We start from the raw sequence: 27654 nt of genomic DNA on the forward strand, positions 1-27654 counted from the left end.
TGAGTGATCAATGGTTTATTCTGGAGGGGAAGCCCAAGCTGAATGTCTCCGTCCCTCTCCCACCCCTGCTAGCAGCCCCCTCCTGGGAGCCCCCTCGGGCCCGGGGTGGGGCGGCCGGAGGAGAGAGGACCCCTCCTTGCTGCTCCCGGTTTGGGGTCCTCTGCAGGCCCTGGGCCCCTGACACCATGCAGCGAGGAGGGCAGACAGAAGGAAGAGGAAGACCCCAATGGGCAGGGGAGAGGGCGCGGGCCAGGGGGAAGGCGCCCTTGTAAATAGCATCCTTGTAAACAGCCGGCCTGCTCACTTCCCATGGCCAGGGAGAAACCAGTGAAATTAGTTACAAAACCAATGAAATTCTATAGATAAACGACGTTTTCCTTGGGGCCGCTGGGCTACTTTCTTGGGGTGGAGTAGATTGTGTCAAGGGAATTGCTTATCTCAGCAGGTAGAAGAAAGACGTATCTTGGCAAAGATCATCCTGCCAGCCAGGAGAGCCGGTCCTCAGGGACCGCAGACCCACAGAGGGTGTGGGGTGATCCGAGGCCAGGCAGGAGGATGCCAAGACGCTGAGAGGCTCCCCTCGGTGGTGGCCAAGGGCTGCAGGTCCTGCCAGGCTGGCCTTGGTAGGTAGGACCAGGGCAGAGCACAAGTCTTCTCCTAGGGGCCAGGCTGCTGGGAAGAGTTGGGCCCGCATGGCTGGGAGATGGGCGCCCACTCACTGCCTCTTGGGGTGAAGGGCCTTGGGGAGAAATGGCCAACAGGCCTGAAGTCAGCAGGGGCCTGGGCGAGGAAGGCAGACTGGTACCACGTGGGTACCCACCACTGGCCCCAACGATCACGCCCCAAAGGTGGGACTGGTGGGTTAGGGGAGAAAAGCCCACCTATCGCCCACCCCCGTGAGGGTTAGCCTCTGAGCACAGGAAAGCTGGTGACCCTTAGTCACAAAGCAGGAAGGGGACCTGGATGGAGCGTGGCTGACAGGTGGCTGGTGGGGGGGCAGGCAGGTGGCCCTGAGAGAGGGGGCCGAAGGCTGGAGGAGGGCAGGCACAGGGCCGGGCTCCTGCCCACCCAGATGAGAAGAGTCGCAAGAGCAGCAGGGCTGGCTGGGGAGGGCAGGGGAGGCGGTGCCTCGTTCCTGCCTGTCTGGAACTCATGGGGCCTCGTTGGACCCGATCCCGTTGCCTTTGTTGACATAGAATGGCCGGTAGTGAGACTGCAGGGGAAACAAGAGCAGTTAGTGAGATCGGATGGCGCTTAAGCCCCCCAGCCAGACCCCGCGCTCTAACCACCACCAGGAAGCGGCAGTGGTCTGAACCCCAACAGCTCTAGGGGCCTTTGGTCTGACCCACGAGCTCTAAATAGTCCTTGATGGGGGGGTTGGCCCCCAGTATTATCAGAGTCTCCAGCTTCAGAGCCTAATTAGAATTCCTGCCCTCCGTCAACTGGCTGGTGACCTTGAACCTCAGCCTCATCAAACCTTCTCTCAGAGTTCGCTGGTGGCCTAGAGGTTAAGGAATTGGTATTGTCACCGCTGTGGCCGACCTGGCGCAGAAACTTCCGTGTGCTACAGGCGAGGCCAAAAAAACCAAATTCTTTCCACGCCCAGGAAGCCCTTCCCTGCACCCCTGTTAATACAGCGTTTTCTGCTCCATGGAACCACTCAGTCCTGGTAGGAGGGCTTCACGTAGATGGACTCACTGAATTTTAACAACCGCCAATTAAGTGGGTTACTGCTGTCACACGCATTTTATACATGAACAAACCAAGGCACAGAGAGGCTAAGCACCTCGCCCAGGGTCACCCAGATTGTAAGCAAAGGAGCTGGGATTTGAGCCCCAGAAGTCTGGCTCCAGAGCTCAGCCCCCTGCCCCACCCATGTCATCGCACGGCTGCTGAGTCTCAAGTGTCAGCCTCTGCTCCCTCTGCATAACTGTCCCTGACAGAGGGGGTGTAGAGGCCGATCCCCCCAACCCAACATCGATTGGGGGCCTCCCTTCCCAGCCCCTCTCTGCCTCTCTCATCCCGGCAGCTTCATTGGGATTCAGGAAGTGTCTCAGGACAGGGACGGTGACAATTTTCCTGCCAGCCCTGTGTATTACATCCCGCAGCAATTTCACAAAATCAGCGCTCCCCTCTCCTCCCAATCATTTCATCAGGGCCCTGAGAAATCGCCCCCAGGCACAGAGGAAGAGCACATTTTGGCTGCTGCTTGCCCCTGCGAACCCCACTGGCCCCTGGAGGGTCTCCGGAAGTGGCTTTGCCCTTGAGCTGGATCAGAGCCTGGGCCCTCCTCACACCCCACAGGTCTTAGGACAGGAGACCCCAAAGGTGATCCCAGCCCCTCCCCTGCCCCACCCAACTGGAAACCTATATCTAGGGTCACCTGCCTATATCTGGGCCACAGCAGGACTGGGGGCTGTGGAATGCCAGCGGGGGGGGGCGGTGGTGGCTGAGAGTCCTTAGCTCAGTCCTTGATTAAACGACCTAGCAAACAACAGAGAGACAGAGGCCCAGGGCAGGGAAAGACACAGCCATGTTACCCAGCCACCCAGTGGCAGAGCAGGGTCTGGACCAGGTCTTCTGATCGCCAGGTGCCAGCCTGGACCCCAAAGTGGTTAGCAAGGCAAAGTGAATAGACCCAGAAATGGCAGAGGCCTTGCTGCAGGAAGGCGAGGCCAACAGAATGGATGCAGGTCAATGAATGGTGCGGTCTGGTTAAGAGCCCAGAGTGGTGGCGGGGCAGGAACACCATGGCATCTGGGCAGGATGTTCTCTGCACACACACACACATACCCGTCTGCTGCCCCTGTTCCCTCTCTGGCTCAGAGTCACAGCACAGGAAAGCTGGAAGAGCCATGAAATCATCTGGGCAACTTAGGTTACATATGGGGAAACTGAAGCACGGGGAAGAATGACTCACACAACAAGTTGGTGAGAGGACTGGGGCCAGACCCCAGACATCCTGCCTCCCAGGCTGCCTCCAGGCTGGCTCCCATGCTAGCAACTGCTTCCATGCCTTCAGCACTGGGTACCGGCCGCAGACCCCAAAACCCTGCCCTACAAGACAGCTCAAGGTGCTAATAAGCCTTCTCTGTTGGGATCGAGGCTCTGGGAGGGAGGGGAAGGGCCAAATTCAGGATTAGAATCCTTCCTTTTTTTCCCCCATATCTGCTTTTTGCAGTCCTGCTGCTGCGATGCCCAGGGGCTCCATTCGAATCACACACGCCATCACTTAGCTCCATCACCTGCAAATTAAAGACTCTCTCCAATTAAATGGGCCCCAGTCACTGTGGCCTGGAGCAAGTCACCTCTCCTTGTTCTGACCTCCAAATGCAAAGACAGCAGGCAGCTGAGGGTTCCAGCCCCTGTGCCCACCCCACTGGTCCCACATCCCAAGGCGGCTGGCTGGCTCCTCCAGCAGGACCTGGCACCGGCCTTGGGAGAAGGCATTCAAAAAGTGGGGGCTCAGGAAAGGAAGGACAGCCCCTGATCACTGAGGTCTCGGCAGCACTCAGGTCTACAGTGTATAAGGGACTGGCTCATCTGAGCACTGCCTTATAACGTAGAGATCCAGAGAGGGCTCTGACTCACCCGGGATCCCACAGCCAGCAGGTGGCTAGACCCCATGACCGTCTTGTTAAGAGCTTCCTCTTGCACTGCTCTTTGATACCCCCAGCTCAGGGTGATTAGCTACTGAATCTTAAATACACCTATTCCTAACTTTGCAACCTCTGCCTCACCTGTGCTATCAGCTCAGCGATCTCTATGCTGGCAGAGCTGGAGACCCCCCTCCCCCCGAGGGAAGCAGGACTTATCTTGAGGCTGCCTGTCCCCACCACCCGCCTCAGTCTTTTGGCCATCATTCAGCAAGCATAGGTAGCCAACTACCATCTGAAAATTAAAAAATAATAATAATAACAGGGCTGCCCACTTTATGGATTCGAAAACTGAGGCTCAGAAATTATGTGCTTGCCCAGGCCCCCTGCCTATTAGCCCTGCCTCGGTCTTTCCTTCCTGTAGGCGTGTATTCAGGCCACAGCTGCCTCCTCCCTCCATCCCATGGCCCAGACACATCACCATCCTCCCACGGGCCCCGGGCAAGTGATGACCAGTTGCCCCTGGGAGGCCCATTTGGTGCCCATTCGGGACATGGGAGCCCGGGGAAGGTTCTGCTGGAGGTTCCTCACTCACCAGCAAAGTCTGCTTGCCAGATTTCCAAGTCTGGGGCTGGGCTTTGGGGCTCTGGCTCCTGATAAGCGAAGGATAACCTGGGAAGACAAGACATTTTGTCAGAGGGACCTCAAGCTGGCAGTCAGGGTCCCAGGGTCGGAGCAGCACAGATGCCATCTCCAAAGTGACCGCCAAGCTCCATCCAGCCCATTACCAAGTGCAGCCAGCCCTGAAGAGGCGTGCAGCAGCCTGGGGCGGGGTGGGGGGGATGCCAAGAAAATCCTGGGGAGGCGGGCCAAAGGGAGAAGGCACCCAGGCAGACAGAGGGGGAGGAGCAGGCCAGGTAGACTGGGCCAGGCAGCATGGGAGTGTCACCCCCAAATCCAGGTCAGGATCACACCACGTGCATGTGCAGGGATTCCCCCCCTCCCACCCTGGAGGCTCACTCCACAGACCCCTCCCCTCTCTAAAGCCCAGGAAATCCACTTGATCAGCACAACTTGCCAGCATTTCCAGCAGGAGGAGCTCATGTCAACCTCCCCCAGCAGTGTGGACGATGCCCGCCCCCCATTCACTGGCCCCGCCTGGGCCAAGCACTGTGCTGGGACTCCCCACCAGTCTTCCCCAATTCTGATACCCCGAGATGCACAGCAAATAGCAGTGGTCAGAACTGGAAGCCAGGTTTGCTGGGCTCCAGAGCCCATCCCCACACCCCATTGCCTAGTTCTGCCCCGTCTTCCCTGCTTCACAAGCAGGAGGCCCGGACCCAGTGAGGGGCAGTAATTTGCCCTGTGGCTGTGGTCCAGGGTGAAAACAACAAGCCCCAAGCCCCCTCCCCAACCTCCCTCCTCAGCCCAACGGGTCTGCACGGCACTCTGGCCCACAGAACCGTGAAAAGCATCAGCCCTCAGCCTGCAGGGACCGGAAGTGGTGCCTGGGAAGAAATGGGCTGCGACCTGGACGTGGAGGAGCTCAAGGTATAGACAGGGTCCAGCTCAGGCGGGAGCAGGCCGGAGTCCTGGCCTGGCCTGATCTAGAGCAGTCAGGCCCAGAAAGCACCTGCAGCGCTGCCAGGCAGCCAGCCAGGCTGGCCCTTCCCCGGGCTGGTGCTTAGCAAGGCGCCAGAGACAGATCAGAGAACCCCGGTGTCTCCTTGCCTCTGGGGTGGGGGCAGCCTTGGACAGAGAGGGTTCCTCGGGCCCTGAGTGGGAGATTAAGGGGGGTGATCTCAGGTCTCGCTTCTCAGTTCTCAGAAAGAAAATCCCAGGCCAGTCAGGAGAGAGATGGGGACCAGGAGGGGGTGGGGTCCAGGAGACCAGCTTTAGAGCAGGCAGAATCCCGGGGAGGGTGGGCTGGGGATGGGGGCGGGGGGCATGCATCCTCTTCCAGGCAGCTCTGGGAGGAGGGACCCGGACACCCTAGAAGTGGCAGAGAGCCCCACAGGATGTCCCACTTGCCCTGCTACGGGAGAGAAAAGGGCAGGTGCAAAACAGGCAGGTACCAGGATTATTTTTAAACAGCCCACTGCCATCCAGGGGTTTGGAAAACTCTGTGCTGGCCTGTCCCAAGGTAGCGAACTGATAGGGGACTTTCCCAGTGCCTGCTGGGAGAGAGAGAGGCATTAGCACTAGTCCCAGGAGGGCCCAGAGGGAGTCACATGTCCTGTGGACACCGTGGCTCTTGAAGCCCCTGCTCAGTCAGGCACCCAGCACCCCAAGTGAACTCCCTGCCCCCCCCCCCCAGCGTAGAGGCAGGTGGGGTCAGTCTTCCCACACAGACACCCCGGCCCGGCACCCACATTCAGGGTCATTCCCAGCGGATCTGATGAGCTGATCTGTGTGAAGGGAACACCAGGTGTCCCTGGGCTTTGCTCGGGGTCCTGGTGTATTTGAGGAGGGGCTCTCCTAGGGCAAGGCCTTCATCCGGGAGGCCCTGCAGGCTGATGGGAGATACTGGGGAGCAGGGAAGCTCCAGATCACACCTAAGGGTGGCTGTCTTCCCTGCCAGGTGGCCTTTGATCCAAGTCTGAGCAAGCGCAGGGAGGGAGCTGCTGGAAGCCAGACAGGCCAGGGCAAGTCCCAGAGCTCCCCCAGGCCTGGGGGTCCTGCACACTGGGACCCTCCAGTCATAGCCCCTTGCTGGTAGTTCCAAGAATCCTAGTGCTGGCTACAGGCTGGGATCCAGCCCAGAAGAGACAGCTGGATGAGAAAGCCACCGTCCGTGGCTGCCACTTGGGGCATGCCCTCCTGCACAGCCCTGCTTCCACTGCCTGCCCTTGAGCCCACCCAGCCTGCTTAGCCTGCCTCCCTGGCCAGATATCTTGGGGGCCAGAAGACCGTCAGGCCTGCTCCTACTGCGGCCCACCAGAGCTGCATGGACATTTTGGAAGAGATGTGAGGGCCGTGGGTCCCACCGTGAGCTGGGGTCTGCCTCAGGCTTGCCCCTCGAGATGACCTCCAGGCACAGGGGGCATGGACCACTTGACCCTCTCAAAGAGCTCTGGGGGAAGAATCCGACTGGGGAGGCCTTAGAATCCATCTGATCTGCGTGTCTCACACAGGCTGGGCTGGATGCAGCTCCCAGGGCTGCTGACAGGGGCTATGTGGCCACAGCGTTCTAGAGTCAACCGAGGCTGGGAGTCACCAGCTGACAAAATTAAATAAACTTTCTGCAGTAGGAAGACTCAGAAGTTAAGCTTGATGGAAGCAGCCTGGGGAGGTCTGGGGTGGGGGTGTCACAGAGGGGGTGGCCGTCCCCACCGCCCGGACACTGAGACCCACATCACAGCACACTGAGGGGCTGGCGTGCGGTTGCCCAGCCCTCCCAAAAGCAGAGACATGATGTAGGCAAGGTTCTGAGCCCTACAAGGTGAGAACTGCAGAGCAGAGACCAAGGCGGGGCTTACAGGGTGCTCAGAAAAGCAAGGTCAGATGAGGTGAGCTCACCTTTCAGCGAGAAGGAGGAGCTGCCTTGCACAGCAGGCAGGTCGTCGGAGCTCTGAATGGTAGAAGAGTATTCCCAGACCCGGGAGGTGTAGTTACCTGGCAGGGAGAGGAAGAGGCGTCAGCCCTGAGCAGCCTGGCAGAGGAGATGGAGACCAGGACGTGGCCATTCCTGTGAATCTCTCCAGCCCCTGCCACGTCTCAAGCCAGGATGCTGCTGGGCCCTCATCAGGCCTCTGGCCAATCCTTCCTGCCATCACAGTTGTCCTTCTAAACTATAAAACACTGGAGTTCCCACTGTGGCACAGTGGGTTCAGGATCCAGCCTTGCTGAGGCTGTGGCATAGGTCACAGATTGGATTCAATCCCTAGCCCGGGAACTTCCATATGCCCATATGCCACAGGTGCAGCCAAAAAAAAAAAAATTTATAAAGCGTTGTCATGTCCCGGAGTTCCCGTCGTGGCTCAGTGGTTAACGAATCCGACTAGGAACCATGAGGTTATGGGTTCGATCCCTGGCCTTGCTCAGTGGGTTAAGGATCCGGCGTTGCTATGAGCTGTGGTGTAGGTCACAGATGCAGCCCAGATCCCACTTTGCTGTGGCTCTGGTGTAGACCAGTGGCTACAGCTCCGATTCGACCCCTAGCCTGGGAACCTCCATGTGCCGAGGGAACGGCCCAAGAAATCACAAAAAGACAAAAAATAAAATAAAAAAATAAAAAATAAATAGAAAATAAAGTGTTGTCCTGTCCCTGCCCTAGCTAAAGGCCCGCTGCTCTTACGTTGAGGTACAAAGTCCTTAACACGCTCCTCAGGTCTTCGATGAGCCGCTGCCCCCACCCCTCGCCATTGGCTCCACTTCCTGGCTTCACCCCTCCTCCCTCGTCTCCATCACTCAACGTTCCAGCCAGACTATGCTCTGAGTCCCGGACACACACCAGGCTCTCTCTTGCCCCAGGCTTTCTGCACAGACCAGGTCCTCTGCCTAGAAAGCCCACCTGCCCCCCATTCTAAGCAAATTCATGTGTCAGCTTCCATGTCACCTCCCCCAAGTTTAAATGTGTCTCAGCCCCAGGCCCCGTATCACGTCGTAATTGCACGTTTAATGGTCCAGCTCCTCCACTGGACTCTGTGGGGGCGGGGGTGGGCATCACACCCAGCACCTGGCACCGGGCCTGGTGCCTGGAAGGTGCTCGTTGTCAGGGTGATGGATGACAAATGAGTAAAGGAACAAATAAATACAAACATGGAGACAGAGGCAGCTGATACAAGTTCCAAAATCCTGTTTGCCCGTCTGAATGGGCTGCAAATGTCCATTTGCAAGTATGGCCCTGCAGTCTAGAGAAAAGAGGCCATGGGGATAGTGTGGCAGGAACAGCTCCACGAGGGCCTTTGAGAGCCCCTGTGGATGGTGCCTGCGCTCCAGCCGCTCCCTGGCGATCCTCTCCTGCAGCTGCCTGCAGGGGGATGGGTCAGGGTCAGAGATGGCCGGGGCTGGCCAGTGTCGCATCGTGGATCCCCTCCCACGGGTGCCTCCAGCGGGCTCTGCATCAAGGCCCTCACTGAGCGTGTGCACCCAAGGCTCCGGGAGGCCACAGGCCCTGCCCTCTCCTTCCCCCATTCATTCGTCCCCCTTCCTCTCAGGCAACAAACTCTTGCTGAGCCCCTCCCTCTCTGGGCCCTGAGGTCACAGTAGAGGACAGAACAGCATCTGCCCTCACGGAGCTCACAGTCTACGGTGCCTGTGGTGGCAACAGAGTGAAGGCAACCCTGGACGCACAGGCCTGAGCTCCCCTCCCACCCCCGGCCCCCCTTCAGTGGTGCCCCGACCCTCCAGATTTCTGGGGTCTTGTCCTCACTGCAGAGCCCCCCACAACTCTCTTCCGTGCCTCTTCAGACCTCCCGTGGTGTATCCGAGGCAGGGCTCTGGAGGAGCTGGCCCAGTCCCTGCGCACACCCTGCCACCCCCGAACCCGGGCTCATCAAGGGCCCGGACCTGCTGCAGAGCAATGGTGCCCTCAGTGCTCTGGGTGGAGGGGACCCTGCACTCGGCCGCTCTCCCTGAGAAAGCCACATCTCCACCCACACTTCCCTCCTCCTGGGTCTCAAGGACATGCCACCCACCCGCCTCACTGGCACCTGTACCTCCCGGGTTTCCAGGGAAGACCCAGTTCCTAGCTGCCTGACTTTTCGGGTCCTGCTACGTTACTTGGTCTTAAGCACCGTACGACTTTCCAACACAGGAAGACACAGATCAGTCAAGGTCGTCCGTGGTCCTCCCACCAGACATCTGCTAAGGAAAGTCTCCACACCCAACCCCGGCATCCACTTCCCCTGACTCGTCCCTTCAGTGAGAAGATCTCACGGACTCCGAGATTTCCAGGGATGCGGAGGTGACTTTCCTCAGCCTAAGGATGTTACGCACATGTGAACACACACACGCACACATGCAAACCACATACACACACACACACCCTAAGCTAAGTAGGACCCTCCCCACCCGTCTCTGGGCCACCGACCCCAGCCCAGCTCCCCACCTTCATGCCACACTGGGAGTCCAGGCCCTGCCCATGGCCCAGCCCCCACCTCCCGCCCGCGTGGCCCCTACATGGGCCCTGCCCACCTCCTACCTTTGGTGCCATAGAGATTGTTGAAGTTCTTCTCCTTGGAGAGGCGGCTGGGGGATGCCGGCTGGTACGATGTCCTGGCCCCACCTGTGAAGCAGATGAAGGGGAGGCGTCATCTCGGAAAGGTGGACCTGGCTCATCCGGGGGCCTGTGGCTCGGATCTGAGGGGTGCAATGCAGGACCTCTGCCCCCCATACAGTTCCCACTGCCTGTCCTAGGACCCAGATTCCACCACCAAGACAGCTCCTTTGGGTCCAGAATAAGGTTACCACATAATTTCCCATTCCAATCAGGACATTTTTGAGCGAGAAAGGGGCGTTATTAATAGTTATGCCGTGTGTACTAGATGACAATCCCGAGAGCGTTTGATGGGCTAAGACGCATGGTCACCCTAACTAGACCAGAGCCTTCCTGAGCCAGGCCCTGTGTGACTAAGACCCCAGAGGCTGGGAAATGGGGTGCCCGTGGGAAGGAGGGCCACAGCCAGCGTGGGCAGAGAGTTGGTCCCTTGGCCATGTGGGTGCTGCCACCTGGAGGAGCCTGATGAACTGGTGCCACAAATATCTCCCCTGCCATGAGAGGCTTTCCCCACGGACGAGCCCTAAATGGCACAGGTGTTTCCCTCCGTTCCCCATTCGGGGTGCCCACCCCCACCTAGTGGATGAAGACAATGTGCTCCCATGTGCCTCAGACTCCCTCATCCGTGGGCAACTCCCTCCCACCTCCCCACCCCCTCTGCTGAGCTCCTGCTGGTCTTCTCCTAACATTTGTACCTGCACCCCCGCACCTCTGTCCATCCCAGCTATGTCCCCTCTCCCGAGCCCACCACCCCTCTTTCCAGGAGCCTGGAAACTAACCTCTCCCAGAAGTCTCACCGCCCAGTCCCACTGCCCCAAAGCTCCCAGACTCAGGCCGTGGCCCTTTGGTGGCTCTGTTTCCAGATCTCCTTGCTGACTCTCCCTGCCTCTACCCTGAGCCTGGGAGCTCCCAGAGGGCGGGTTTCCTCCTCCCTCCTGTCCTTGGGGCGGGAGCAGAGGCACCAGATGAATCTGTTTCTCCAGCCTACAAATGCCGCAGCCTGACTCTTGGTGACAGAGCTGGAAGCTCTCCTAGCCGTCAGGTCCAACCGCCTCCTTCTCAGATGGAGGTGCTGAGGGGGCAGTGACCAGCCCAAGGGCGGCAGGCCCTGGCTCTCGGATGACATCTGGGTCCCTACTCTTTCCTCAACACCCCCCCACCGATGGCTCTGCTCCCCACATCTTCTACAGAGCAGGTGAGCCAGGCAGCAGCCAGTCAGGGGACTTGATACCACAAAAGGGTCTGGTGTCAGAAGATGGGGAGCCAGAAGGGCCAGAGAGGCTGGGGTGGTAGATTAACGCAGCTCTTCCAGAAGCGCGCTCCGGGTGAAGTGAAGGACTGGCTGCCCAGGAATGTGGCGCAGGGGTCCTTGGGCCCAGCTGCCTCTTGGGAAGTCCAGGTGTTGTTTTCAAGTTGGGTGGGGAGGCCAAGGTGCCTCTCTGCTGAGCTCATCTCTCCAGATCCCCTGGGCCCCTCCTACCATGTGTGTGGGCCTCTGAGGGGTGCAAATCAGTGCCCAGGGCCTGCAGGCTCCCTGCTGCCTGCACCTGACATCTTCCCATGCCTCCTGTCTCCCCCGCACACACGCACCCTCTTCTTCTGCCCCCCAACACACACACATGCACCCACCCCTCAACCCACCAGACAGGCCCACCCTTATGTGATGAGCATGGCTGTGGTTTGTTGATGGTGCCAAAGAATGTGACAGGCTGCCCCAGGGTGAGGACTGGCAGGTGCTGCTCTCCACCCCCACCCTGCTGGGCTGCCGGCCCTCAGGGTGGGCCTCTCCAGGGACTGGGAGGGACAGCTGAGGAATTTTAAAAAACAGCCCTCCGTTCCCCTGCCTTGAGGAGCAGGGTGGCTCTGGAGGAGCCAGCCCTCCTGCGGAACTACAAAAACCTAAGTGGAAATAAAACACATCTCAGCCTCAGCGGATGGGAGTGGGTGAGACGGCAGCCAGGAGAACCTCTGGAAGGAAAGGGAAGGAGGCGGTGGGCTGGAGGGAAAGGGGTGGGAGGGGACTGTCTGCAGGGGAGGGGGACCCTCTGGACAGGTGCAGACTGAGGGTGAGAGGAGGTGCTGTTAATTACACCAGGAAATGGATACACGCAGACCTTCCCAGGCAAATCCACCAAGGTCACTCCCCTGGGGAACCTGGCTGAGTCTCTCCCGGATCACGCCCTCTGCGGATCCGCTCCCTTCCTTACCCTTGGGCGTGAGGTACATGGAGTATCTCTTCATGGCGTCTGGAGCGCTCCACTCGCTATTATAGCTGTTACCATAGTTGTTCAGGTAGCGATGGTCACCCCCTGGGCAGGAGAAAGGTCAGGTCAGCAGGGGGCAGGAGCAGGAGCTGGTCCCCTAGGGCATCGCTGGGCTCTGCTAAGTCAGCCCAGAGAGGCCAGGTCCCCAACCTCAGAGAATGTGGCACCCTGCCAGCATCCCCTCTGCCCCTGAGCTCCTGGGGGACGAGAGAAGGTCTGCGGAAGGCCACCCACCCTCCCAGGGACTGGCCCTTGTGAGTTAGATGGGGTGCAGGGTACTTTGCAGTTTACAAGGTGCTACCAAATCCCATTTCTTTTTTTCTTTTTTCTTTTTTCTTTTGTGTGTGTGTGTGTTTGCCTTTTCTAGGGCCGTTCCCGTAGCATATGGAGGTTCCCAGGCTAGGGGTCTAATAGCTGCCTGCCTACGCCACAGCTACAGCAATGCCAGATCCGAGCCATGTCTGCAACCTACACCACAGCTCATGGCAATGCCAGATCCTTAACCCACTGAGCGAGGACAGGGATCGAACCCGCAACCTCATGGTTCCTAGTCAGATTCGTTAACCACTGCGCCACGACAGGAACTCCCGAATCCCATTTCTTGTGTGATGTGTGCATCAACTCCTGGGCAGGCATGAAGCTCCCTGGGTGACAGATGAGGAAACTGAGCCTCAGGAGGTACGTGAAGTCACTGTCCAATGTCACATGACCAATCAGGGCAGGTTTGGGGTCGGAGCCACATCCCCACTGCCTGGCTCTGTCCCAGCCACTGCTGGCACCCCGGGGTGTGGAATGAGGTCCCAGCATTGCCCTCCAGGGCCAGGGATCTAGCCTGCTGGGCAGAGCTGTGCGGACAAAGGGAGGGAGCTACTCAGGAGGGGCACTGACTCTCCGCTGAACCTTCCAGCAGCCCCCCAAACCCAAACAAATCCGCAGCCCCACGCTTGCCTTTCCCCAGCCGCCCTCTGCCCCTTTCCTTTCCCTTGCCTCTTCCCCATCGGCTACTTTCCCTCTGCCCCTCCCTCTCCCCCTCCCTCTGCTTCCCTCCCCCCAGGGCAAGAAGAGGAGGGGCTCAGACCCTCATCCATCATCTCCATCACGTGTGCCCAGGAGGGGCCTGGCACACAGTAGGCACTTCATGACAAATAAACCGACTCCTTGATATCAGCCCAGCCCCCTCCTCACCAAGCCCAGGAGGAGGGTGGTCTGCTGCTTTTCAGCCCCCCGCCCCCAGGCTTTTGATAGTAGGAAAGAATCCCTGGTCTGGTGGGCAGGTCAAGAAAGAGAGGATGGATGGTCACTCCAAGGTCTGACTCACCAGCCACCCATCCCCCACCTCCTGCAGCCAGACTCACTCCCCAAAACACAGAAGTGACAGAACGCCCTGGGCACAGATATAGGGCCACTGACATCAGCAGCACCCATCCTGCTTCTGGCAGCCTCCTCCCTGCACACCTTGTATAGGCCGCAGGGCCACACCTGCACAGAGGCCACAGCCAACACAATCTGTGACCTAGAAATGGCACCATGGGTGGGCAGCAGGGATCCCTGTGAGGCTCTCAGGCCACCCATCCCCAGTCAGGGCCATCCTCTTCAGTCTGGCCAGACCTCAACTGAGGGGCTACCCCCCACCCCAGGTTGGTACCCCAGGAACCGTGATCATCACACGCCCAACTCCTCTGCATGGCCACCAGTGGCAGCAGCTTCAAGGATGAGAAGACAGAGGAGGCTGAAGAGCAGAGTGTGAAACCCAGCTGGCCCCCTGCTTAGCTGTGAGCCCTTTGAAAACGCCCTTCTCTGAGCCTCAGCTTCTCTCTGTGAGACGCAATGCATCACATAGGGAGACTAAGATAACGTAAGAGAGGGACTCACACGGAGGCAACATCCAGCGGGCCCCCAATCACTGGCGGCCATCCCCACCAGCATCGTCGCCGTTGTCATTAGGAGGGTTTCAGGATCCAAGGGCCTCTTTTTTCTTTTTCTTTCTTTTTTTTTTTTTTTTTTTTTTTTTTTTTTTTCTTTTAAGGGCCACACCCAGCAGCATTTGGAAGTTCCCAGGCTAGGAGTTGAATCAGCTACAGCTGCTGGCCTGTGCCACAGCTACAGCAATGCCAGATCCGAGCCACGTCTGTGACCCATACCACAGCCCACAGCAACACTGGATCCTTAGCCCACTGAGGGAAGCTGGGGATCGAACCAGCATCCTCATGGATATTAGTCGGATTCATTTTCACTGAGCCTCGACAGAAGCTCCCCAAGTGCCTCTTGAGGCCAATGATGGTCCTCCTACAGTGGCTTACCTGTCCTCAGGTGTGACTGAACGTGCCTCACATCTCACAGCACACTATGTGCTGTCACCATCACCAAGATATACAGACCCCCTCCTGAGCCACAACCCCTCTGCTTACAATCACCCCCTTCTCTCTCCCAAAGAATCCCATGCTCCCTTCAGAGACCAAAACCAAGGGTCCCTTCCTTTGGGGTGCTGGGGCCAGAAGTCATTAATTAGGCTGCATTCTAAAGGCCTGGGCCACTGGGTGGGGCTTGGGGAAAGTGCCCAGCTATAGGCCCTAAGGGGACTGGGCTGGGCCTGGTGGAAAAGGACTTAACGGGGCAGTTTCTCAAGTTAGGAGACTTTCTGTGAGATGATTCAGTTGCCCTCTGCAGGGACAGCGTGATTCAGAAGAGAAGCTGACTTCAGGGGAGTTAGTGAGTCACTGAGTCATGCTATGCTCAATCATCCCCAGCCAGGCCGCCAGGCCAAGTCCAGCCTCTGGGCTCAACATGGCTCAGCAAGGCCTTGGTAGTGGGCAAGTTCTCCCCCTAGGCACAGACACTAGCATTCTAGGTCACATTCACTGGAGCCTGCAAAGCCACCAGGTTGGAATCTGGCCCTTACAAGCTGCAGCATCCACACAGCCGTTGGACTGGGCCCTCCAGTCAGATTCAGAGCTGAATGAAACCAATCCCTACATGTGGTGGAAGACCCACAGAGAGAGAGAAAACACATGTGTGCAGCCAGGGCCTGGGATGCTTCCCCCCTTGGAGACCCCTTGGGATAGCTGCATGGCTGGCAGTAAGTTCAAGGGAGGGGGTACCATCTCTGAGTCCTCGTCCAAAGAGCCTTAGGTGGGATGAGTGGCTGGGAACAGGGAGGGGCCAGCCTACACACAGCCAGAAGGAATCGACCGAGGAGAAAACATCCATGGCCTTGGGGCTTGCCCACAAGAGGGGACGTACCATTCTCCATGTGGTTCCTCTCAATGAAGTTACGGCTGAGGTCCGCCTTACACATCTTCTCAACGTGACGCATGCACACATTGAGCAGGTCGTCCTTGAAGTTGCCCAGTGACTGCCCCAGGCCCTCCCCCTCCAGCAGCACGTGATAGGTGGGCAGGGGTGGGGGGAGGGAGTAACTGCTCATCAAGGCACCAAATTCCTATCAGGAAAGGAAAGAAGTCATTAGCTTCCTGGGCGTTCAGGAGCTATGGGGACGCAGCTGGAAGACTCAGCACGGGAGCCAGAGGAGCTGGTTCTAGATCCAGCTCTGCTATTAACTAGCCCTGTTTTTCCTCACTGGGCACCATTTCTTATTCTTCTGTAAAGTGAAAGGGTTCCAGAATTCCCTGGTGGTTTGGTGAGTTAAGGATCTGGCATTCTCACTGCAGTGGTGCAGAAGTTTCATGTGCCACTGGCGCAGCCAAAAAAATAAATAAAAATAAAATGAAAGGTAACACTAAAATCACTAGAAGCTAATATCCCCGATGGCCCTGGCAGGCATATATGTGACCCTCTTTTCCCATCTCTTAAACTGGGTGCATCATGCCTACCTAATAGGGGTTGATGGGAGTGACACAAGTTGCCAAGTCTTTGGGAGTGAAAGTACCAAAGAAATGCAAGGAATTACCAGTGTCGTGAATCAGTCATGATGGTGGTTTCTCCCTCTGCACACGCCTGCCTCTACACAGTGGCACTTCTCACCTGCCTTCCTGCTTCCTAAACCCTTTTTTTTTTTTTTTTTGGTCTTTTTAGGGTCACACCTGCAGCATATGGAAGTTCCCAGGCTGCTGGCCTACACCACAGCCACAGCAAAGCCATATACTTAACACAATGAGCAAGGCCAGGGATCCAACGCGCATCCTCATGGATACTAGTCAGGTTCATTACTGCTGAGCCATGATGGGAACTCCTCCTTCCCAAATCTTAATGGGCCTTCAAGACCCAGTTCAAATTCCATCTCCTCCACAAAGCTGTCTTGGATTATTCCAGCCTGTTTGCCCTTCCCAGAGCTTCCACAGGCACTTATCTCCTGAACCGTATGCTTTATCACTTAATTACATACACTTCTATATTGTTCTCTAATTGTATGTGTCTTATCTTCCCAGCTGGATTGCAGCTCCTGGAGGGCAAAAACCATGTCTTACACCTCTCTATTCTCCACAGCATCTAAAAGAGGACTGAGCATGCAGTACCCAAAACACTCTAGCAGGTGGAAGGATGGATGGAGCAATAGACAAGACAGGCAAGATCAGGGATAACAAACATGCAGCACTTACACACCACCCCCCACATGCCATGCAGACACCACTAATCAATCACAGAATTCTTTCCTACTGAGCCTGAAGCACTATTAGTACATATCAATTGAAGCTGGTAAAAGATGATATTTATATGCCATCTTTATTTTTCCTTTTTTTTTTTTTTTTTTGTATTTTTAGGGCCATACCCATGGCATAAGGAGATTCCTAGGCTGGGGATCGAATCAGCGCTGTAGCCACTGGCCTACACCACAGCCACAGCAACACCAGATCCAAGCCACATCTGTGACCTACACCACAGCTCACGGCAACGCTGGATCCTTAACCCACTGAGTGAGGCCAGGGATCATAACTGCATCCTCATGGATACTAGTCATATTCGTTTCTGCTGAGCCACAGTGGGAGCTCCAGTATGCCATCTTTAAAGTAGGTAGGGAAATGGCTCGGATGGAAAAAGTTAAATGGACCAATAGAATGGAGCTTTAGGAGGATGAATTGATGGATAGAGGGAAGGACGATGGATGGTGGGTAGAGGGATGGTTGGACAGATGGACACTGGATGACGGTCTGCATGAGTGGATAGAAGGAGTGAGGAATTAAATGGCAGAGGAGTTGCTTATTACCTGCAGAAACAGCACCGAGTCGCTGATGCTATGCAGCTGCTCCCTGGTCTGCTTGTCCTCCTGCAGCACCTTGGCCCTCTCATCCAGAGCATCCACGATCACCTTTATTTGGTCCACGGCATCCTGCTCCCGTTGCTCCAGTGCAGCCCTCACTTCCTCCTTTTGCTTCTCCAGATCCCGCACCAGGTCTCGGAAATTCTGCTCCAGGACGGCCTTCTCATTGGTGGTGAAGCTCTGTGTCCAGCGTAAATTAGAGAGAGGAAGGAGGCTTTCAGTAATGAACAAAACCTCCCTAGTAGGTGCATCTTTAGGTTCCCAACACAGAGTCAGGGCATTTCTATGCTCTCACACCGCAAGCCTGTTCAACCAAGAATCTCATTCAAAGGCAACACCGAGGCATGCCATCTATTGGTGGAGATGGGCAGGCTTTTTTACAGTCCACCTTTTGTTGTCTATCTGCAGCTCATCCCCCTTGGTGGGTTGACATGAACCCTCACTCCATCCTTGGGCAACTCCATGGGCCCAAAAGTTTCCAGATGAGTCAAGTTCTGTTCATTGAAACCTCAACCAGAATCGAACATCAGTCAGAAAGTAAATGGAGGGGGTGTTTCTGTAGCCAGGGTCAAGGGGCACTGATCTCAGGTTGCAGTTTATGAGTATTCAAGCCGTGGCAGACACACATCTGGCCACACTGGCACAACTAAAGGGAACATGGTGTGCATGGGGTGGCTGGATAGCTGGGGAGCAAAACAGATATTGGGGGACATTGGAAGACACACTGGAGGGCAAGTTGGTCCAGGGTCTTTATATGATGGGATGATATAAAATGAGCATTAAGGGATGGGTAACATCCCACCTGGACGCGTGGCCCAGACTTAGAAAGGGAATTGGTGGAAATGCCAGAGGGGGTAAGAGAACTCCCCAAGAAACAAGGGTGGGATGTAAGGGTAGCCTGAGGCCCAAAGCAGGAGCCCAGGCCTGCCTCCTCAGGTCGGGGGGTGGGGGAGCCCTGGGGGCTGCTGACCTTGATGCGGTCCTTCTCCTTCTGCCACTTCTCAGCTTCATCCTCGATCTCAATGATCTTGAGCTGCAGCTGCTCCTTTTGTAGTGACAGCTCCGTCTGCAGGGAAGGAGCCGGGTTGGAGGAGAAGTCGGGCCGAGGGAGGAGGGGGAAGATGGAAGAGAATCAAACCCATCGGTGATGGGGTTACCCGGGGAGCCAACTCAAGCAGGGCCCACCACTCAGCCCTTCGGCCCGCATTCGGCAAACACTCATCAGGCCCTTGGATAGGCCAGACACCAGGCCAGCCACCAAAGATCCAGCAGCAAGCCAAAGACCACTTTGCCGTAAACTTGGAGCTTTGGGGCCCCTGCAGTAGCCCAGCCATGTTTTGTAAAGGGCTGACCCCCTGCCAGGCCCTCCACCCAATGTGAGCAGGAAGGAAGCTCGTTTACGGGTTCCCACTCCTTTCAGTGGACATAGGGCCACTGGGGAGCAGCTTGGAGGAGAAATAGGACCCGGCCCAGCCCAGCCCAGCCCAGGGAGTGTTCTGTGGCGGTAACAGTGTGCAGCGTTTCTATGACATGACGTGAGACCTGTGTTGCAAGTAGGAACCTGGGTTGCCGCCAGCGGGGGCTCCGTCCAGGCAGGCACAGCTATAAACCTGTTTATAGGAAAGGGAGTGCAGTCTTGAAGTCTGGGCAAGATGGGGACTTTATTCAGGGTCCCTGGGGGAAGAGAGTGGCTAGCGAGGGAGGGAGGCAGTGAGGGCAGTGAGAAGAGAAGGGGAGATCCTAGGGACCCCTGCTCAGGAAGAGGGTGCAGGCTGTCAGGGTCTGGGGTGGGCGTGGAAGAGGATGGAGCAGGAGTGCGCTGGCAGGTGAGCTCTGAGGGTCTGGAAAGTGGGGACGCTACTTTCCTTCCATGGGAGAAGTGCCCTTTTCTGAAAAGCAGCTACAAAAGAGACACAAAGGGAGGTGCTAAGCTCAGTCCAACCCAATTCAGTCAAGAGGCACCTCTTTTGTTCTGTAGGTTCCCCATCACCACCCAATGCACCCAAATACTTTCTAGCTGGGAAGACAGGCAGGTAACTTCCACCTGACAGCAGGAAGACCCAGGCATCCGAGAGCACTCTGGAGGGCTCAAGATCTCCTGCCCACACTGGAAAATCCCACCCCTTTCCAGCTGTCTCCTTGAGGAACCCACAAGAAATGTCAAGATGCAGAAGCCACAAACCACCAGGAATGCAAGCTCTGCTGGCAAGGAGTCCGGAGCAGCTGGGCACTGACTTCACCACGTCACACCTCCTGGACGCTCCTCCAGGCTGGGGTGGGGGTGCAGATGGGTGCCTGGGGCAGACACCCAGGGAAGTAGACTGATGGAGGAGAGAGGGTCCTGGCCTTCTTGGAAAAGTGCCCAGAGGCTCAAGGAGCTGGTAAAGAAGGTGAGAAGGCCCAGGGCAGGAGCCGAGCACTCCCAGGCAGAAAGCCCCTGATCCCAGCCCACACCCCGGGCTCTCCTGGCAAAAGATGCTACGTTCTTCTCAGCAAGTGTGTGCTCTGCCAGCAGAGGGCTGGAAACCCCACACCATGGAAAATGCCATCACCAGAGATGGAAAATGGTTGTTAAAAGGAGAGGAATAAAAGCTGATGAGGATGAGGATTTGGCCCGGTCTCTGGACAAAGGCCGAGAGAAGCCAGCTGTCGGTAGATGCGGGGGTGGGAGGGTGGCAGGCACAGGAAGCCAGACCCCATGTGGGCCGCAGAGACAGTGAAGGGGAAGAGCCAAGAGCCTGGAACTCAGAGGTTGCAGACCTGGGGGCCTCCCCAGAGGGCCTCCCCCCACCCCTGGAGCAGGCCTGAGGGGGAGGGGATGGCTGGAAGCCCCCTCCCCTACAGCTTCCTCGCCTGGCTCAGAGATGGAGGGGCTGGCCCTGGGGCTTCTCGCCCCCTCCTCAGCCCCCAGAACAAGGAGGGCAGAAACCAAAGTGCACTCAGCCCCACCCCAGGCCTGGTGGGGTGTGAGGCGGGAAGGGCAGCCCTTCCATGAAATGAGCCTGGGGAAGCCAGGAAGGCACCCACCCAGAGCACAGGACTAGGAGTCCAAAGGTTTGAAACCAGTTACTGCCACCTCCAGGCAGGTGGCCTCCATGCAACCGTCACTCCGTCTTACTTGGAGTGGGGTAGGAGGATCGCCTCCCAGAGAGGCTGTGGGCTGCGGTAGGATCAGGCAAGGGGGAGCTCTAGAGAAAGTACGGAGCAGGGGTCCCACCACCGCTGTTGTACAGGGCACCTTCCAGGGACCGGGAGCCCGGTCCAGAGGAGAGAAGTCAGGGTGGCCGTCAGGCCAGCAGGGCACAGGTGAGTGAGGGGAGCAGGCAGGTGCAAAGAGGAGAGGTCTTGGTGATATTCGTGTGCCGTGGTGCTGGGGTCCAGGTGTGGCATGTACACAGCTGGGATACAAAGCGAAGTGTGCATGGAGGGGCGGGGAGGGCAAGACATTAGGCTGAGGATGTGACATAGAGGCTAAAGGGTGGATAAGGATGGACTGGAGGGGATTGGGGAAAATAGAATGGGGGCTGGATGAGGGTGTGGGGGGCTAAGCCCTGCAAGTGGGAGAAGGTTTGCCTAGAGAAGGTGAAGGTGAGGAGCCAGTGGAGTGAGCCAAGGTACTCGGGGACCTGCTGGCGGCTGCAGGGCAAGGGTGAGGCTGGGCTGAGGCCTGCAGGTGAGGGAAGTTCTTAGTCACATGAGCACAGACTCCCTGGCCAAGAGGGAGGAAGAAGGCACAGAATACAGAGGAGTGAGAGTCCGATGGGCTGAGAACAATGAAAAGCCTAGGCCAAGGGCAACGGGACTCAGCCCCAGGGGGTCCAGCCTGTGTAAGAGAGGCAGGGAAGGGGGAGGCCAGAGGAGGAGAGCTGGGGATGCCAGCCAGCAGCCAGGGTGGGGCAGAGGGAGAGGCCGATGATCTGGAAACAAGCGAGGGCAGGGTCAAAACCTGAAGACGAGCTGTCTGCCGCAGTGGGCGGAAGCCGCCATCAGGGCGGAGGGGAGAGAGACTCGTTCTCCTGATCTCTTTGGAGCACCAGCAGAGTCGACACCCGCTGGGAGGGGGCCTTGCAGGCCCAGACTTGCAGGGCGCAGGGGATGTCGGAAGGGACCTGGGGCTGGGAGCTCTGTGCTGCTGAAGGATCCATTCTCACCTCAGGAAGGAGCACTACCTTGTCAGGAGAGGAGGGTTTGCAGTGAGACCTCAGTGGGGGGGTTGTCCAGCATCTGTTTAGCTCTTGGCAATTTTTCCCTGCTGGAAGGGCTGCCCCAAAGCAGGAAAAGGCAGGATATAGGAAACAATCTAAGACAGGAAGGCTCCAAATCCCCAGCTCTCCTGCAGCAGCAGGACAAGGCAGGATGCTAAGTGCATCACAGGGCATCTACCAAGTGCCATTGTTTCTCATGCTATTCCCCCATTTTACAGAGGCAGAAACCAAGGCCTAGAAAGATTGAGGAGCTTGTCTAGGTTCCCACGGTGGAAGTGGGAAAACTGAGACACAGCAGCAACGGGACCTAGTTCCTGTTCTGTGGCCTCAACCTCTAGGCTAGTCTTTGATCTTCCAGGACAGCGTCCATGCCCTTCACACCTGCCCAGGCTCCCCCACCTCGCAGATGGTGCAATTCAGCCATTCGACCTTGTTCCGTCATCCCCTTTCCTCCCCATACCCTCCCCATCGCCCCAAGTCCTCAGCTTTCTCCCTCTTTTCCTCCTCCTGGGCCTCAGCTCCTCACAGCTCCGCCCCCATCTACACGCCCTCCTGACTTCCTCCTACCCCACTCCCTCCACTCCCTCCACGATGCCCAGGCCTGTCCCTAAATGCCTTCTTTGTTCCCTTCCCCGCCACCACTCCTCCTCCAAGGTTGCCTCTCTCTCCGGTGCCTGTAACAAGCCCTCAGCCCTGAAATCCTTCCAGCCTTGGTGGCACAGAAGGATGGCCAGATGCTCTGGTGCTTCAGCTTGGAATGGGCCTTCAGATGCAGACTCACCTGAGGACTCATCTGGACCTGTGTACCTGCACTGCCCCTGCCCCCCGCCTCCCCAGGGAAGGGGAGATGGGGCTGTGATCCGTCCCTGGACTGAATTAACCACACGGGCCGTTGGCTGTGACATTTGCCAAATGAGCCAGTTAATTGCCAAATTTGTACTTTCAGACAAATGGTAATTATCTGGATAAGAATCTGAAATTCTGGATAGACTTCCCAATTCCCACTCCAGTGTCAAACAGCCCAGTATTAGCCTGCTCAGCTGGGGCTCCCCTTCCCTTCTTCCTAGGGGGTCAGGACCGGGAAGGGGCAAAATGGGGTGGGAAGAGCATCACCGGGGCCGTCTCCAGACCAGCAGCAAGCCCGTGAGAAGTCAGCCCACCGACCAGGCCTCAGTTTCTTCCTGGTTAAATGGTCTAGATTCCAGACTAAGCATTAGAATCCCTGAGGGAGACTTAAAAATACAAATCCCAGGCCCCAACCCCCTGAATCAGACCCTCCCAAGTGACCCCAAGGGGCTCCTGCCAACTTTATAAAAACACTGTTTAAAATGGTGAAGAGAAGGGAGTTCCTGTCGTGGCTGAGTGGAAACAAATCTGACCAGGAACCATGAGGCTGTGGGTTCGATCCCTGGCCTCGCTCAGTGGGCTAAGGATCTGGTGTTGCCCTGAGCTATGGTATAGGTCGCAGACGCAACTTGGATCCTGCATTGCTGTGGCTGTGGCGTAGGCCGGCAGCTGTAGCTCGGATTAGATCCCTAGCCTGGGAACCTCTATATGCATGGGTATGGCCCTAAAAACCAAAAAAAAAAAAAAAAAGAAAAAAAAGTGAAGAGGAAACAGCCTGGGCTGTGGCCACATGGGGTCTGAATTCCAGCTCCGTCACTCCCCAGCGCTATAAATTTGGGTAAGTCTCTTGGCATCTCTGGGCTCCTTTCTTCACCTATTAAATAGCTGTAGCTCCTCCCACCTGGTGGGACTGTGGTAACCGCGTAAAGGCTTCGGCCAGCACCTGGCACCTGGAGGTGCTCTATAAGGACAGACTGTATCCTCCCCACCTACACATCACTGTCCCACTCTGACTCCTGCCTCTGTACATCTTTTATCTGATTGTTTCCCCCTCAACACCCAGAGATGTCAGTCTACCTCCTTTCTCTCTGACCCCGTCTTATAGCAAGAGTTTTCCCCCCAAATCTCCGGGATGGTGGTTCCAGTCCGTCCATCACACTCCAGGCCTTTAGCCTGGCTCTTCTTCCTGAATCCCGGTCACAGCTGCCTACCCAAAGAGCCCCCAGGGCCCAGAGCAGCACAGCTCCCAAAACTCAGAGACCAGCCACCGCCTGTGCCAAGCAACCCAGCAGCCGAGCCTTCATGGAAGAACCGCCCAGTGAGAATGGAAGTAAAGCCACAGGCCATGGTGACAGGAACAGAAGTGATGGCATCATTAGGAGAGTGGCTGAGGCACCGAATTGCAGCTGTACAGGAGAGCCAGGACCTGGCCCTCCAGGGCAATGCTTGGCCTGTGTGCTCCCCGCCACCCCACACCTCTCCAGCCTGCCAACACAGAGCCCAGGCGGACTCATGGGTGCAGAGGCCAGGCAGGCTTCCCCGCAGCAAGCAGCCAGGGCCAGGAGTCCTCAACCCTGACCCGATGCAGATGAGGGCACTGGGGATAGATGGAAGGAAGGGCCTCGAGTCACAGGTCAGGATGGATGTGAACACTGCGATAGCAGCATCCAACCCCAGAGGCAAGGGGTGGACCTCAGGACATCTGTGGCCCTTCTTTGTGACATCAGGAGTGGAGCTGAAAACCTTCTGATTTCAGGTTAGCAGAGGAAGGATTGTCATGACAGCCCACAAGAGGCCTTTCTCCAACACCGCCTCTGCTCGGAGTCTACAGGTAGAGCTGAGGCCCGGAGGAGCACTGGGGCAGTGGGTGTCGTCGATAGTCCCACACAAGGAACCAAGTTAGGTCAGTGCTTACCTCCCCTGGGCCCCACCAACCGGCCTGCAGAACAGGTTCTGGCCAGAGCTTCCTGCAAAGAGCTGTGTGGGGGCTGATGTTTGGGTCTGCAGAGGCTGCCTCGAAGGCTGACGGGACTGACATGCTCATTCACTTTGATCTGTCAACCCACCTAAGGCTGATCCGTGCCAACACCCCCCACGTCCGACATTCCAACACAGCCAGGCCTGGACAAGGTGCTCCGCCTCCATCTCGGCTCTTCTCAGCTGCTCAGCTCCACCCGTCCCTGCCTACCTCTGCTGCTGGCGAGCGCAGGCACACAGGAACACTCCCACCACTAAAGTCACTCCAGTGCATGAGACATTTTCCCTTGAGCCCCTGCAATGCTCATAACCTCCTGAATCCCATCCCCCTCCATGCCCCCTCCCCAAGTTGTTCTCAAACATTGGAAGAGACTAAGGAAGTGTCTCCCTCAAACGCTGGGCTTGGACATGTTCCTTCCTTCCTCTGGGCCCATGTCCCCCTCGCAAGGTGGAAGGGAGACGGGCGAGACTGCTAATTCTCCATCAAGCCTGGCATTCTGTCCTCTGCAAGTTGATGTTTATTTACAGCTGCTGCTGCGGAACCGGGCGGATGCGCCCCAGACTGGTTTGTCTGAGCTCTGCCTCCTGACCTACATTATAAGCCCTCAAGACACAGCTTGTCTTTGAGTCCTGCCCAGAACTAGAACATGAACTCCACATTCCAGGTACCACCAGAGAAAGCTGCCAAAGACTACCCTTTAAGAGCATTCAGGCTTTTCTTAATTGGAGATACCCTTGATTCAGATAAAATTGGAGTCCAAACCCCATGTATACAACGGATGAACAAGAGCACGTACTGTTTGCTGTGAGGTGGGAACCTGCCGACCCTGTCTTTTTGGCATCACTTTGCCCCCATTCTCATCCCTGACACCTTAAAGACATTCCCAAGAATCCTAAGCTAATGACATTCCCAAGAATCCTAAGCTCCATGGAGCTCCCCAAGGGCTCTATGGGGTAATTTGAAAACCTCTAGGAGTTCCCTGGTGGCTCAGCATGTTAAGGATCCCCCATGGCCAAAAAGAGAAAGGAAGAAAGAAAATCTCCAATGGAGTCCAATCCCCTAGTTTCACGTGAAGGGAAACTGAGCCTGAAGGAAGGGAAGGGACCTGGCTACCACTGCACAGCTGATCAGAGGCAAAACCAGGACTGGAATCCAGGTCTCCCAAAACCCAGCCCAGTCAGGGCTGTGCAACTTCTTCGTTGTGGTGAATGAAGACGATTGGTCCTTGTTCTATTTTGATTTTCTAAGTAAGGCCCCCATCTCCATCTTCCTGTACGAAGCGTGAAGCCAGGCAGGGGAAACTGGGGTCACCTTGCTCCTGGGCCAAATGAGGCTTCGGAAAAGGATCTTTGAGTTTTCTCTCATCTCTGACGGCTCCTTCCTGCCCAGCAGTGTGGGTGGGAGACAGTCACCCACAAACTTTTGGTCAGGAAGGCTGGGCACAGAGGGGGTGCCTGCAGGGTGCAGAAAGTCGATTCCCCTGCATTGACCGCTGGGAAGGTTCACCCCAACAAGAGGCTGCCCATGCCGGGGAGCTATGTGGCTGCGGGGGAGTGGGGGCAAAGGGCCCCAGTCTGCGGGGCCAGGGGCAGCAGCCACAGCTGAGCCTGTAGCCGGCGCACCCGCTCCAGGTATACCACACTCACAAGCCTCTACACGCCTCCGCTCCTCACCACAGAACTACTGGCAGAATCACGAACACAGGATGCATGCAAGCACACTGACGTGCTACATACACAATCCTATGCAAACATCCACATACGCATATACACACCCACGTGCATATAAAACACACAGACCCCTCCCCCCCACTCCAACCCTCACCAAGAGCGTCCATCCACAGGCAGAGGCACGCCCACCACATACAACCACACACACAAAGCACAGAGGGCCTGGCTGAGGGGGGATAAAGGAGGCCAGCAGGGGGGTCAAGGGACAGGATGGGGGATCAGACGGAACAAGAAGAAGCTGCTGTCCTGCAAAGGCCAACTCTGAAGACAGAAAATAGGACATTGAAGCCATCCCCAAATTCCCTCCTCCTCACCCATAACCCACTCCTCAGAAGAAGAAGAAGAAGAGGAGGAAGAGGAAGAGGAAGAAGAAGAAGAAAAAGATACATCCAGCCAGGCCCACCCAGCCCAGGACTGAGTGCCAATCCTTGACCTGACTTGAATTTATCCTGTGACTTTAGCCGAGTCCCCTATCTTTGCTGAGCCCCTATGTGCTCATCTAGAATACACCAGTCTCCTGGGGCCTTAGAGGACTGGGGAGCCCTCCCTCACTCCCAGCCTGGCAGAGTAGAGGGGACAGAAGTGTTTTCTGAAAGACCCAGGGACAGCAGAGAGATGAGCCCCAGACTCTAGCACCCGCAGTGGGAAAATGAGGTGGGAGGACTCAGCGAGCGAGGAGAGGCCCCGAGGGTGGTGGGGGAGGGGCCCGGCTCTTACCTCCTTCTCAGCCTTGGCCTCTTCCACAGTCACAGTGCTGTGATTCTTGTGCTCCTGGAACATGCAGAGGTAGCAGATGCAGGTCTGGTCCGTCTGGCAGAAGAGCTCCATGGTCTTGCCGTGCAGGGGGCACTTGCGGGCCTCGAAGTCCCGGATGGGCTCGAGCAGCTGGTGGTCGCGGAAGGCGGCGCCCTCCAGGTGGGGCTTGAGGTGCAGCTCGCAGAAGGAGGCCTGGCACACCAGGCAGGACTTGACGGCCTTCTGCTTGTTGCCGATGCACGAGTCGCACAGGACCTCCTCGGAGCCCGACTTGGAGCGCAGGAGGATGCCCGAGTCGGCCCGAGGGTAGCTGTTCCGCCGGACCTCCCCGGGCTCCATGATGGACACGGTGGGCTTGCGGGGCTCCGAGAAGATGGACCTGCGCGGCTCCCCCTTCTCGGCGAAGGTGACAGGCGGTTTCTTGGCCCCCAGCTGGAGCCCGGCGTAGGGGGACCTCTTGCTGTCCGCAGAGTCCATGCTGAAGTAGCTGGAGGTCTTGTCATCCACGGACTCGACAAACTGGATGATGGGCCGCCGCCACTCGTTCCCGGAGAACAGGGAGCTCTTTCCTTCGCCCGGCTTCAGGGCGCCGCCCAGGCTCTTGCTCTCGGCCGCCTCCCCCGCGTGCCCGTTGGTGGTCTTGGCCTCTTTGCCTTCGGCCTTGGTCACGTTCTCCAGGCTGCCGTTGGGGCCCAGCGGGCTGCGGGCATCCCTGGCTTCCGGGCTGGCCCCGTTGCTCCTGGCGGCGTCTGCGGCTTCCATCGCGGGTCACCTGGCTGGTCTGGGTCGGGCTCCCTGGAGGTGTGGGTGGGTGACCTCTCCGGCGGGCGTCTCGGCGGGGAGT

At 57.3% G+C, this 27654-nt stretch overlaps 1 protein-coding gene across 3 annotated transcripts; it reads right to left on the reverse strand.

Moving 5' to 3' along the window:
• TRIM29 (tripartite motif containing 29) lies at positions 1 to 27654 on the reverse strand. 3 transcript variants are annotated; one of them, XM_021062977.2, is made up of 10 exons: positions 26772 to 27654; positions 18266 to 18361; positions 17242 to 17475; positions 15321 to 15519; positions 12024 to 12125; positions 9742 to 9825; positions 7116 to 7211; positions 5672 to 5770; positions 4192 to 4268; positions 1 to 1213 (listed from the first exon to the last, which is right to left on the reverse strand). In XM_021062977.2, the coding sequence occupies exons 1-10, from the start codon at positions 27570 to 27572 to the stop codon at positions 1151 to 1153; spliced, it is 1851 nt and encodes a 616-aa protein (XP_020918636.1). In that variant the 5' UTR covers positions 27573 to 27654; the 3' UTR covers positions 1 to 1150. The 3 variants fall into 3 exon arrangements, with proteins under 3 accessions (XP_020918636.1, XP_020918635.1, XP_003129991.4); XM_021062976.2 differs by having other exon boundaries at positions 5672 to 5773; XM_003129943.6 differs by lacking the exon at positions 5672 to 5770.

Source organism: Sus scrofa, chromosome 9, assembly GCF_054392235.1.
Source record: "Sus scrofa isolate SSC_HxYL_T2T_F1_AM1 chromosome 9, Sscrofa_HxYL_maternal_Yorkshire_Landrace_v2.0, whole genome shotgun sequence".
Taxonomy (NCBI): Eukaryota; Metazoa; Chordata; class Mammalia; order Artiodactyla; family Suidae; genus Sus; species Sus scrofa.